Genomic DNA, 13,531 nt, shown 5'->3' with positions numbered 1-13,531 from the left:
ACCGGTTGGTGGAGTGTGATAAGAGGGATACCCTACCTTTGCAGGTAGCCAGTGTTGGGCTGCTGGGCATGGAGCAGTGGGTCAGCTCACTGGGGGAAACGTTGCCCAGTGACGAGGAGCGGAGCAGCTTCCTGCAGGCCAGGACTAGCAGCTCCCGACACTGTTTATGGCAGTTCACCCCACAGTCTAACACACAACAACACAACGCTGACTAACAACTCCATCAAACCAATTCAGGAAGGAATTCATACTTTTTGATCATCAATTCCTTTTTTTTCAGTTTGCTTTTTTTACGTACACACACACACACACACACACACACACACACACACACATTGACACATAACACATATTTGGTGACCTTTTTCTACGACCTTTTTCTTCTTTTACTAACTTCTACTTTAATAATAAAATCCTCGAGGGACTATGTAAATGTTAGCAGCTGCTGAAACACCTGCAGTTCACTATGATTGAGAAAGTGTTTTGAGTACTTTCCAAACTGCTCATATATTTCTATGTATTCGGTCTTTGAGAACTTTTCATGGCGTTCCATCGAACGTGTCGGGGAAAAGGTCAACTAATATAAAATGCTGCCTTGGTTAGCGTACCTTTGCACTTGTAGCCCTGTTTGATGATTCCCCAGAGCTGGAAATAGAAAGAGGGGAAACAACATAAACAGAGAGTTTGAAGTAAATTCCTGGTCACAGCAGGATATTCACAAGCCAACCAATAACAATAATAACAACCATAAGCCAGTCACAAGCAAGCCATGACATGTGTCAAACAACTTTGACATTTACTAGTTGAAAACAATGGCCCCAGATACCCACCGATGATGAAACATAATACGGATAAATCATGGCAGGGCAGTCATTGGTTAGTGTGTGTCTCCCAGCTTAATGGTTCAGGATTCGAACACCAATGTCCACAGGCATCTTTAAAAAAAAATGTCCATCCCCTGCTGCTTCATTTATTCAATTTTGTCAATCATTTTTGATTCTAAATACTGTTCAGTACTTTCTACTTTGAGCAAGTACAATCGACAGTCACCAATCCGAGCCATTCCGATCATCACCCTGCTCCCCCCTCTCCCTGACTGTGACGGCATGCTCATTATCTCGGGGCTAGTCGCCTAGTTGGTAGGAGTATCGACTGGACCCACAATCGGAAAAGTCCTATTTTGTGATACAAGATAACAAGCAGATCAAAGGAGATCAGAGTAGAACAATTTACGCACAAATCCAGCACAGTGTTCGCAGAAGGTGGGCTTCAGGTAGGTCATCTCCTGGAAGTTGTGGATGAACCCGGGGCCCATCTTGCACTGGAGCAGCGGGTTGGCCCTCAGGAAATATGCCATCATCTCATCCTTACTGATCAGTCCGTCCCTGAGCCACAGAGAACACATTAAACTGTGAGTAGAAAGTCAAAGTCAAAGTCAAGTGAAGACAAAAGAGAAAGTGACTGAATTCAGATACATGTCATTAAAAAGCAGGAAGGGGTGAGGGCATCTTGCACTAAGAAGGCTAGAGATAAGCTGCGGACATTGGGGATCGAACCCAGTACCTTTCAGCTTGGAATCAACCCCCCCAACAACTACACTCCCCCCACCACTAGAGTCAAGACCTTTAAAGGTCTACTCACTGGTCTTTGTCGAGAACGTAGAAGGAGTCCAGGAAGGGGAAGTTAGCAGCGATACTTTCGAAGTCCTCCTGGGAGATGTAGCCGTCTCGGTCGTGGTCGTAGTTCCTGAAAACAGACTTGAGAGAGATAAGATAGAGAAACATATGAATATATGTATGATGATCACTTCTTTGAGATGTTCCTTGCACAGTACAGTTCATCCAAGCCCAATGCAGAGCTTCGATTTAGTTGCAAACCTGCTATTTTGTCAAGTCATTTCGATTTAGTTTTAAATATACCAAGACCTAAACAATCTTTATCTTTTTTTTCTGAGCCTGGCCTGCTGTGGGTAGGGTCGGGACAGAGAACAGATGTTATATGTATAAACTGTGTATTGGTTTTGGGCCAGAGAACAGATTTTATATGTATAAACTGTCTAGTGGTAGACAGCCAGAGAACAGATGTTATATGTATAAACTGTGTAGTAGTGTATAGCCAGAGAACAGATGTTATATGCATAAACGGTTTAGTGGTGCTGGGCCAGAGAACAGATGTTATATTTTGGACTGTGTAGCGTTATAAAGCCAGAGAACAGATGTTATATTTTGGACTGTGTAGTGTTGTAAAGCCAGAGAACAGATGTTATATGTATAAACTGGTAGTGGTGTAAAGCCAGAGAACAGATGTTATATGTATAAACTGTCTAGTGATGTATAGCCAGAGAACAGATGTTATATGTATAAACTGTGCAGTGTTGTTGGGCCAGAGAACAGATGTTATATGTATAAACTGTGTAGTGGTGTTGAGCTAGAGAACACATGTTATACGTTGGACAGTGTAGTGGTGTTGAGCTTGAGAACACATGTTATATGTTGGACAGTGTAGTGGTGTACATCCAGGCACTCACATCCACCACCTTCCGGATGTGTTTGTTGACAACGCAGGGGTCTGGCTTGGTGGTGACCCCAGATGCCCAGTCGAGGGGGGCGAGGCTCTTGTTGGGAGTGGTCGGAGAGTTTGACTGTATGGGAGAAATGTGTTCAAGGACATGAAACAAGGTCAAATCAACGAGTTGTAAACTCGGTCGAAACCATACGTCTGTGTCATAGTAGCCGGGGACGGTTAATATGGCAAACATTTTTTATTGGAGTTCCCGTAGCAACTGGAGATGTGTATGTTTGTGTGATGGTGTATGTCAGTGTGTTTTTATATTTGTATGTGGTTGTGTTGGTTTTTGTGTATTTGTGCATGCATGCATGTGTGTGTGTGTGTGTGTCTGCGTGCATGTATGTGTGTATGTGTAAATTCATTATGACTCAAGAGAGACACTGCGTCTGAAGACTCAAAACAGAGACTCACCAATGACTTGGAGTTCCGTGGTTCCCGTAGCAACGAGAGCTCGTAAATCTCATCTTCGGTGTAATAAAGGTCCAGGGACAGCTGAGGAGAGATGAGAGACACCCCCGGTCATGATTAACTCAAACATCGGCATCGTAAATGCTTTCATTAACCATGCGTGTGTGTGTGTGTGTGTGTGTGTGTGTGTGTGTGTGTGTGTGTGTGTGTGTGTGTGTGTGTGTGTGTGTGTGTGTGTGTGTGTGTGTGTGTGTGTGTGTGTGTGTGTGTGTGTGTGTGTGTGTATGTGTGTCTGTGTGTGTGAGCATATGTGTGTGTGTGTGTGTGAGCATATGTGTGTGTGTGTGTGTGTGTGTGTGTGTGTGTGTGTGTGTGTGTGTGTGTGTGTGTGTGTGTGTGTGTGTGTGTGTGTGTGTGTGTGTGTGTGTGTGTGTGCGTTTGTGCGTGTGTGTGTGTGTGTGTTTGTATAGAGTAGATGGAAGACTTTTTCTGTTGTGTTCTAATGCAACTGTGTGCCTGACGTAAGGGATGGTGAAGTCATGTCCTCTGTGTGTGTGTTTTGTAAAATGACTCCTGAATTAACCAACCAGAGGGAAGGGAAATGGGAGCACACACCTGGCTAATCCCCCCCATCTGCTGCATGTGTTTTTTAAGCTGCTGGTTACAGCATCGTCTGATGTAGTATTAGAGTACTGGTTTAACCTCATGGCTGATTGTTGTTTCATTTTATTATCATTATTTTACTATTATGTCTTCTCAATAATAAGCCCCTACAGGGCCTAATGTCTTTTTTTTAACTTTTTGCTTAAAGTGGAACAATCATGGACATGAGTCTGGGATTTGTACACATTATATATATATATATATATATATATATATATATATACACATAATATATACACTCTTATATTACAAGCTGGCTGACGGGATGGTTCTTCTTGATCTTTTTAGAAATGACAAAAAATGTACTTTATAGCATTATGATATTTGTCTATATACTTGTTCTAATTATGTGTCGATGTGTGTCTTTGTTTATGTCTATGGGTCTATGTGTGTGTCTACGTGCGTCTATATGTGGGTCTACATGTGTCTATGTCTGAGTGTCTATATAGGTCTATGTGTGTCTATGTGTGTCTATGCGTGTACATGTGTGCCTATCTGTGTCTATGCCTATGTGTGTGTCTAAATGCCTCTGTGCATATACTATGTGTCTTTGTCCTATGTGCTTGTGTGTCTCCACCCATGCTCCCCACCGTCAGCAGGTAGATGAGGTCCATGTTGGGCTCCACCTGAGCCGCCGCCCCCTGTAGGGACACCAGCTCGTTGAAGGTGCCGTACAGCTGCTGCATCTTCACCAGGTTGACCTTGGCGCCGTCCTCCACCCAGTCGGGGAACACCACGTGCACGGCGATCAGGTCCTTCAGGTGCACGCCCAGGATGGGGATCTTGAAGCCGCGCGACTCGCCAAAGGCCTTGCGGTAGCCGCAGTAGTTGCCGTTGGAGGAGACCAGCTCCGTCATCTCACCCCACACCTGCAGCCAGAACCACAGCCATCATGTTTACTGTGCTGCTGGTGTGTGTTTGTGTTGTCTGTGTTGTGTGTGTTTATGTTTTCTATTTTTACTGATGTTTTTGTGTGGGTGTACTTCCATGTTTGTGTTTTGTTCACGCTCGTTCCTGTTTGTGTTCATTTAGGATTGTTTATGTTTGTTTTTTTATGTTTGGGATTTTTAACATTCTTGTGTTGTTATGTCTCTTTCCGTTTGTGTATGTTTTTTTAAGCTTGTGTTGTTGTCATTAAAGGGAGCAAGAGAGGAAGTAGGTAAGACGGGTCCATCATAGACTAACATCCACCCAGCGATCAATACGACCATGCTATCTCAATCTCCATCATTGATCTTGACTAAAGCTCTATAAGTTAATGACAGGATGGAGGCAGCCCTACTGGATCACTTAGGTGCTCTCAAACTATCCTGTCAGTCTCATGTTCCCTCAGTGGGTCAAGCGTTTCAATGTTTATCTTATTGGAGTTATCAGAGGCATGTTGTGCATGTTGTCCGAAATTGACTTCAGATACATGTTCTTAAGGAGCAGGTAGGGATTAAATATCTAGTTTAAGGATGCCCACAGGTTAGGCTAAATCAGGGAATCAAACCCAGAAACCAATCAGTTGAGAGTCAAACTCCTGCATTAACCCCTCTCCATGCTAAAATCGAAAATGTCTCTCAAGCAACTGCTGTTTCTGATGAGTTCAGATCATTCAGAGGTCTGAAGGCAAGGGTCACCTTGGTGACCTCAGGGGCCAGGTGGAAGTGTGTCTCCTTCAGCCTGGATATGGAGCTGTGGCTGAGGCCTCCCACCAGCGCCATCAGGGTGTTGAAGTTCTGCAGCTGGAGTAGTCTCTGTAGGATAGAGATAATAAACCAAATCAACAAGACTCGTAATTGGTATGCAACAAGTTTTTAATAATAACAAAAAGAAGCCTCATCAACTTAGGTCCAGATGTACTTTACTGTAAGCAGGAAGAAAATGCTCTTAACCTTTGACCCTGTCCTTCATCTCCTTACCCTCTGCTAACATCTCCTCAACAGTGGTTTCAGATGAGACAGTTCCATATTTGCTAGGAGACTGCAGTAGCTACGAAGCATATTTGGAGACAGTAGCTAGGAGACACCTAAGATTGGCATCTATATTTTGTGTCATTAGTCCTGGGAGGTCAGATCAGAGTCGTATGAGATACAGTCTTAAAGGGAAACTCCACCCATTTCCATTAAGCTTTGCTTCGTTAGAAACCCACTCATATTTTTGAATGGTCGTGCATCATTCCCTTATTTTCTGGAGAGACTGGAGAGATCCGTATCGATCTCCAACACTTCCTGTTTAAGATGACGCAATATGACGATTTTTGCGTAGAAGTAAATAGGAAGTGTAAGAGGGGAGGATTCTCGTAAGACTACAAGCACCACTGACGCTACAGACCTATTAGAGCAGTGCCAGTGGGTGGGACTTCACCAGCAGAAACTAACATCTACAGCGTCTAAAGCTAAACTAACAGAGGCTGTTGATAAAACTGAAGTACAATGGCGGAAGGTACTGGATATGACATAGAAGATGGGGATTTGAAGATCTGATGCTCGGATCAGATGTTCGTGGCTACCTCTACGAGCCGCAATATAGCGACAAGCAGCTGAAGCTGATAGAGGAACATGAGGCGGCTGCGGCTGCTACAGCCGATAGGCGGAGATCTAGATCAGCGGGAGTGGCCAGCGAAGCTGTGCATCGTGGTGCATGACTTTCTGCCTTTTCTCAGTCAAGATGGCACCAAATTAGAATTTTATTTTATTATTCGACTACCTATAGGACCCAATTTCAATACATATCCATGCCTCCACCGGTGAAATGCTCCTTTAAGGAGCTTGGGGTTTCAGCTCTACCATAACTGTAGATATTTGTATTAAACTATTCTTGGTTGGTGAAGGACAAAGAACTAACGCCTTAGAACTTTAAAAACCTTTCAAACTACACTAAACCTTTGAAAGTGCCAAAATCAAGCCACGTTCTTCCTCCTGTCCTTCCCGACGCACCAGTGGTTCCTACCTGAGCTACGTTGATGTACTTGGTGATGACCTCAGCACGGTGCTGTGGTGTTAGCTTACTAAGCACCATGAGCTGCACCCACTGGGAGACACCGTTGAACAGGGCGATGGAGCGTTCCAGGGTGGGGTTGTCCCTCAGGCACCCATGGGTGACGTAGCTCTGGTAGTCTGTGAACTAGAAGACCCACAACAACCATGACAACCTTAACTTAAATGTCAGCGCTAAAGAAAATCTATTTGCATTATTGTTATCGTTATTATTGTTCTGTTCTCCTGCTATAAAGGATGTCCCCTCTAGGATAAATAAAGAACATCTTATACTATCAGACTGACCTTAAAGCATTTTAAGCGTGTGTGTGTGTGTGTGTGTGTGTGTGTGTGTGTGTGTGTGTGTGTGTGTGTGTGTGTGTGTGTGTGTGTGTGTGTGTGTGTGTGTGTGTGTGTGTGTGTGTGTGTGTGTGTGTGTGTGTGTGTGCATGTCTGAGTGTTTGTGTGTCCCAACCAATTAACATACCCTTAATGTTCTCCTGACCTAGCTTCCTGTGCCAGCAAATGTGTGCGTCCTTGAGACAAGACCAACAGGAAATGTGGAAGAGGAAGTTGCCCATCAATAAAAATAAATAAAACACAGTCCAGTAGACACCGAAGCTGAATCCCAACAATGGAACCACAAGTAATGCCCATGTTTACATTCTCGAAACTAATCTCATCAACCGCCAGTTGCTAAACGTCATTAGAGTATCAATGGTTTGGTTTTACTGATTCTTTGGCTAGGTAATACAAATTGAAAGATGGATTTACTGGCTGTATTTGTGTGTTTCCCTACCTGTGGGTTTTAATTTAAAGGTTTAGAGGTCTCTTAAAGGTTTTGTATATACGAACACACACTGCAAAATACCTCTATGGGTTGGTTGGGTTAAAACGATGTGCGTGTTTGTGTGTGTGTGTGTGTGTGTGTGTGTGTGTGTGTGTGTGTGTGTGTGTGTGTGTGTGTGTGTGTGTGTGTGTGTGTGTGTGTGTGTGTGTGTGTGTGTGTGTGTGTGTGTGTGTGTGTGTGTGTGTGTGTGTGTGTGTGTGTATGTCTGTGGAAGCTTCTCACATCTACAAGACATGTGAGAAGTCAATATCCAAATCAAAGTCCCTGATTGGTCAACGTTGATACCATTGCTTTGTATAGGATTTATGTGGGGTGTGGCAGCGCGGTTGGAGATGTAAAGACATGTGGATAGACGTGTATTAAAATCTTCTCATATATTCCTGTAGAAAACAACAGTAAGAAGTTGGAATCCCAAACATTTCCAGACCCAAACAAGCTGGGTAACCACTGGTGTACGTGTTCTATACTCACGGATATTCTCCTGATGGACTTGAACTCGAGGAAGGTGAGGTGTTCGGCCAGCTCCATGGGCTCCAGGTGGTCGAACAGCAGAGACGCCTTGCCCTTCTTCACCTGCTTCTTCCTCTGGGTCAGCTTACGCATCCAGTCATACGACGGACTGGAGGTATGACAACCCCAGCAAGTCAACCAACACGGTTCCCAAGTGCCGATCAAGTGTTTAAGACCATCATTATTTGAATGGGTGCGTTTGAGCTGGCAGGTGTATCCATACGTGTTGGCATGTTAGATCTCTTGGAATGCTACTGTAGTTAAGCATGTATGTAGGATAATTTAGCGGGGAGGATGATTAGCACATTAGGGTACTGAGGATGCTAGAGTACTTTGCATATTCTGGTATGTAGGTAAACAAATATGCTGAGCATCCTAAAGTGCTAGGGACTACGTGGCATGCTAGGGAACTCAGCATGTTAGGGTACCTAGGATCTTGGGGTACCTAGCATGTTAGGGTCCCTACTAGGGGGCAAGTGTCCTTGGCATGTTAACGTGGTTAGCATTAAGTTAACTTGGCCTATTTACCATTAAAAAGGGTGAGGTCCGATTGAAGCTGGTGAGAGTGCTAACATGGTGGAGTACTTATACCGTGTTGGACTTACATGGTGGAGATGTCGATGAGTTTGTAGTGCTCCTTAAAGCCCAGCTCAGCTGCTAGGTCTCTGAGCTCCTCGGTCATCCGTATCAGACCCAGGTCCAGATTGAACTCTGCCGGAAACGTCACAATCCAGTATCTACACACATGCAAAAAGTATGTTGGATTTCAGGACATTTGATTGATCAAGAAGTCCAGGCATGGGCACAGAATTTTGGATGAGTATGTTAATAAAGAAGCAGAAGTGTTTGCATTGTCTTAATAGACCGGGTAGTAGGGCTAAACACAAAAACAGATTATTCCGCAGTGCAATGAAACAATCCCATTCTTCATGGAAGACATGCTCTCAACTGTGCAGCAGCACGGCCTCCAGGTGCAGAGAAATGGAAATAGTTCATGTAGGAGTGACAAAGCTCAGAGAGGTCATTCAGGAGCAGAGCCTCTAGCCCACCTCGGGCAGACCTCAGAATAATGCATCACAAATCTCAGAGATACAGCCAACCACCGCAGGTCCACGCTGTGAAGCTCCGTCCCCAGTGGGCCCGGCCGCCCCAGAGCAGACACCCTCATAGAGCTAGGGGGATGTCGTGACTCATTGTCGTCCATGCTGTTATGTAAGTGAGCAGTATCTGTTTTTTTTGCATTGTAAATACGGAAGATATTCATGTATGTGTAACAGATATTACAGTTAGAATGAGTTAGTTCGACGGATTAAGGATTTGTTTAACTGACTTAGAATCACTAAGTTGAATTTATTTATAAGTATTAATTTTGTTTAACATGTGTCTGTTGTTTCAGAAATTGGAAGATGAATAAAGAAAAATATAATTGTAACATTTTAAGCAAACCAGTGTTGATCGTTTCATATTACCCGATGTACAAAAGGTTCCCAACAGACATGTATTTAATCTGTATCACCTGAAGAACCAATATCATCTCTCGATTGCCTTCTCTATGTTATGGACTGTTGGCGACAGGGTTATTTAAACAGGGAAACACTGACGTGAACAAACAAGAACCCAGTCTCTTACCTCATGAAATAGCAGACCTTGAGTCTGGTGTGCCCACAGCCTTCTCCATGGCAGTCGCGGTACGTAAAGCTCAGTTAAAGACCTTGACGTCTCTTCCAAAGACATGGGACATGCACATCATCGTGTATACATTTATATTGTATTCATATTTAAATAAATGTAAAGTGTGTACTTAAAACAGGGTACTAGTCGTGGAACTTTAGACCCATGTTTGACTTGGAAAACTGTATATTCCTGTAGTGCCAGGAATATGCCAAATCCAAAAGTCGTACGCATTGCTATTTGTGTGCACTTATCAGTCTATCATAAACAAACATTCACAAACATGCAATGTCAAAGGAATTCAACATTTTCAAAGCCACCCTAGACATGACAGACATGTAACTTGAACACGTACACACATACTTTGTGTTCTCAACCCATCAAGACAGCGTTTAGCTCGTCGAGAGCCTGACGCAGGTTAGCCGCAGTAAAACTACAAACCCTGTCATTGACAGGTTTGTCAGTTACAGCACTGTTGTCACTCTACCCCGAGCTAGCTAATGCTATCACTAAAAGTGATGCTATAGAAAAATAATAACTTATTCTGTTTATCATCCTATTGAATGTTGGTACCAGTGCACATGGGCTTCATAATGTATCATCACACAGCCTCTGGTACAACTGATTTAGGCAGAGCAGGAACAAGCATTATCTCTCCGTTATGACTGATGAGAGCTTTCGGAGGCAAAATCGATCCATCAGGGGCCTGCTGACTAGATAGCACTCGGCACAACGCAACACAGAACAATTAATGTTCTTTCAACAGAAATCAATCATTGCCTTTCTGGATCTCCACTGGACCGATTAACATGCTACCTCAATGACAGGAGATGTTTTAGATAGATGATCCAATGAACGAATACCCAACAGACATTACAACCACGTCCCATGAACAGGGTCTCCTCCGGAAGATGCATTGAATACTGCAATGATTGTGTGTTAATGGTTGTAATTAGTTCAAGCAGTTAAGGCCAAGTCCCCAATATTCCTGGAACGATCCTGCCTCAACCGCACTCACTCCCTGCTTTAACACACAACCTGTGTTAATAAGCCACTATTCTCACCAGTTAAGCTTCTGTTGCCGCCTGAGTCAGATACCTGCCTTTGGGTTCACCTCCCTGCGCAAGCCTTGACAGAAGGAACCAACCAACCAAATGAACCCAGCAAACAAATGAATCCAGCAGAGATTATCCATGTTCCTGGCAGAGACCTTAAGGCGCCAGGACCGCCTCATAGGCTGTGTCCTGGAGAGGATTGCCGCACTCGCTTCCCAGCTACGCAGCCTAGCTCCCCAGCCGTCTAACTCTGTCCCGAACCTGACAAGTCCTGTTCTTGTCCTGCTTAGCCCTGCACCATAGTTTGTTGTCCAGTTTGTCGGTTCCTTATTGGTGTCTGGTTGGTTTCACAAAGTAAAGCTTCCTTTTTCACCTACCTACCAACCTACCTAGTCTGATTTATGCATTTGGGTTCAACTTCCTGCGCTAGCCGTGACAATTCCAGTCTTTGAAACAGGGCTGGCGGTCTGGTTCCGGAAGGTTTTCAGGAAAGGATATATCATGATCAGTTTGCCTGCCAGCTCGGTGGAGGTGAGGTACCAGCGGTGCATCAGCAGCAGAGTCCGGGGGAGGTGGCTGCTCTTCAGCTCCCCGTTTTCATCTGGTCAGAGAGAGACACAATAATAAGTAAGTAAAGGGGATGGTTAGACTGTGGGCCTTTGAGTCCAGCTGTCCAACAAACCGTCGAACTGTCCCAGCTGCCCGGGCGATTAGTCAAACATTGTGTCAAATTTCTGAAAGTTCGACAAAAGTCTGCCTAACTGTCCATCAGCCAGTCAAACAGCCAGTCCAGCAGTTTGTCAAAAAGTCTGACAAATAGTCAGACAAACGGCAATGCGGCCTCAGCACTCGCAATCATTGCAATCGTAATGGCAAAGGTTATTGTAACAGTGCAGATGAATCCCCTCTATTGATTCAGAGTGCTAGGAAACCACATTGGGACTGGTGACCTACCAAAGGCCTGAATGCATTCCTCCAGGAGGAGGTTAAACGGAGCAGCTTTCCCCAGTGTGGTGGAGCCCATGATGGGGGTCTGAGGCCGGGCAGGATGGTGGGGCGGTGGGTGGTGATGGTGGGGGGTGTGGGTGGTGATGTCAGGCAGCCCCGGGGGCAAGGAGATACATGGCACACCTCCACAGCTGGAGGTCAGAGGTGGACTGCTATGGATCCAAACGTTTAGGATGCACCCTGTGAGTGGAGGAGAAAGAGCTGTCAGTTATGAGAATAAAATTCCCACTTGTAATCCATGTCGGCAATGTGCCATGTCGCGATCACAGGTTTGATTCCCAGCTGTGGTCAAATGCTCCATGACTTTCCCTCTCTTCTTCAACCCACTTTCCTGTCCCTCTTCATTGTCCCATCCATAAAGATTCATGATAGCCTATGAAAATATACAGTATATATATATATGATATTCAACATTTGACTATATTATAAGTTAATTTAAACTATGTTGCTAAATGTGATGCTATAACAAGGTATATGTTTGAGGAGTGAAATAACGCCATATTCATTACTTGCAATCTTTGTTCTTTGAAAGTAATAATTCACTAACTATACACATCTACTCTCTCTACCTCTCTCTGCTAATATAACAATAGCGTAAGAGTTGGCAACAGGAGAAAAAGATTAATCAATTGAAATGGCATTTCTTAATTTTCCATCCATGTTTTTTTCATCGCTGTGGGTTACAACAAGAGGGCACAATAATAGGCACATTTGAAAGAGAAATCCTTTTATACTGGAGACCCAGATAGATCAAAAGAACAAAATGAACCCTCTGAACAGGAAGTAGAGCACGAGGTGATTTAATTACGAGCCAGCCGGCTCTCTCTCTCTTGACGTAGGACCAGCATTCATAATGTCCCGCAAGGTTTCTGAAAAGGGGGCTGTCGTTGATTTGAACAGACAATTAGTGGAACTAAGACCACAAAAAAAAACCTGACATCAGAATGTCTCTAGGGCACAATCTCAATCCTCCTCCGAGACGAGACTGACCGCTAAGAGGACTACTGCATTAGCGATGATGTTGTTGTCGTTGTCACGGTAGGGCGCTCTGGTTCCTGTTGATTGGCCCGTGGATTGGCTAATCTATCCCACAGTGATTGAATGAGGATTAGCAATGCATCGTGGGGGCTGAGGATCTGGGGCCCCTTGGGGGGGGGGGGGGGACGACGACACAGAAGTGGTTAATGTCTTTCGTGCGTAATCAGCCGATGTCACCTTGGAGAGGCCCCTGGACGCCTCAGGGACACGCCTTTTCATTTGCCTCCTGACACTTGAGTCAATATCAGGATTGACTATGTGTTTTTGTGTGAGTGTGTCCTTATTCAACCCTCGCGGGCCCCCATTTATCACCCGGTCTGGTACGTCGATAGGCTGAAACTACTCAAATAAATATATCTTTGTATCTGAATATGAAAATATATCTAAATGTTGCTTGACATAGGTTTGCTCAGGGTAAATAAAAGGCCAGATACACAGTGTCTAGCAACCCAGATGTAACAGGAGGACGTGGTGTTGAGTGTGTGTGCTTCCCATCGACACCCTGCATTGGTTGAGTTGTGGAGGGTTCCTCAACTCATCCATGAACATGAGCCAAGAGGTACGCTGGTCCTGCGACCACCCTGGATCCCAGGAGCCAAACGTGGCGGCAGAACCTCTTCACAACAAAAAACCCTGTTTACTATAACATTTTCTATAACACCTGAACAGACCGAAAGAACCATACAACCAAGGCCTTTGCTGACTTAACGAAACACAGTTGAGTAATCGTCGAGAAACACAACAAATCTAGAACAGCAGACTCTCTGTGAGAACTGATTTCAGGGTTAACAGAAGTGAAC

At 44.4% G+C, this 13,531-nt stretch overlaps 1 protein-coding gene across 1 annotated transcript in view; it reads right to left on the bottom strand.

Moving 5' to 3' along the window:
• Window positions 1-13,531, bottom strand: part of rasgrp3 (RAS guanyl releasing protein 3 (calcium and DAG-regulated)) — a 31,599-nt gene that overhangs the window by 4,633 nt on the left and 13,435 nt on the right. The window contains exons 2-15 of the mRNA XM_056609141.1: window positions 11,640-11,873; window positions 11,184-11,286; window positions 9,589-9,651; window positions 8,565-8,696; window positions 7,921-8,068; window positions 6,574-6,747; window positions 5,262-5,378; window positions 4,230-4,508; window positions 2,980-3,060; window positions 2,528-2,641; window positions 1,642-1,757; window positions 1,238-1,385; window positions 609-645; window positions 37-186 (exon numbers count right to left, since the gene is read on the bottom strand). Of these exons, the coding sequence (XP_056465116.1) occupies window positions 37-186; window positions 609-645; window positions 1,238-1,385; window positions 1,642-1,757; window positions 2,528-2,641; window positions 2,980-3,060; window positions 4,230-4,508; window positions 5,262-5,378; window positions 6,574-6,747; window positions 7,921-8,068; window positions 8,565-8,696; window positions 9,589-9,651; window positions 11,184-11,286; window positions 11,640-11,709 (1,732 nt within the window). The 5' untranslated portion in view covers window positions 11,710-11,873. The remainder of the gene's footprint in view (window positions 1-36; window positions 187-608; window positions 646-1,237; window positions 1,386-1,641; window positions 1,758-2,527; window positions 2,642-2,979; window positions 3,061-4,229; window positions 4,509-5,261; window positions 5,379-6,573; window positions 6,748-7,920; window positions 8,069-8,564; window positions 8,697-9,588; window positions 9,652-11,183; window positions 11,287-11,639; window positions 11,874-13,531) is intronic.

The sequence above is a fragment of the Gadus chalcogrammus genome, chromosome 15 (genome assembly GCF_026213295.1).
Source record: "Gadus chalcogrammus isolate NIFS_2021 chromosome 15, NIFS_Gcha_1.0, whole genome shotgun sequence".
Classification (NCBI taxonomy): domain Eukaryota; kingdom Metazoa; phylum Chordata; class Actinopteri; order Gadiformes; family Gadidae; genus Gadus; species Gadus chalcogrammus.
This window is presented reverse-complemented; position numbering and strand designations above follow the sequence as displayed.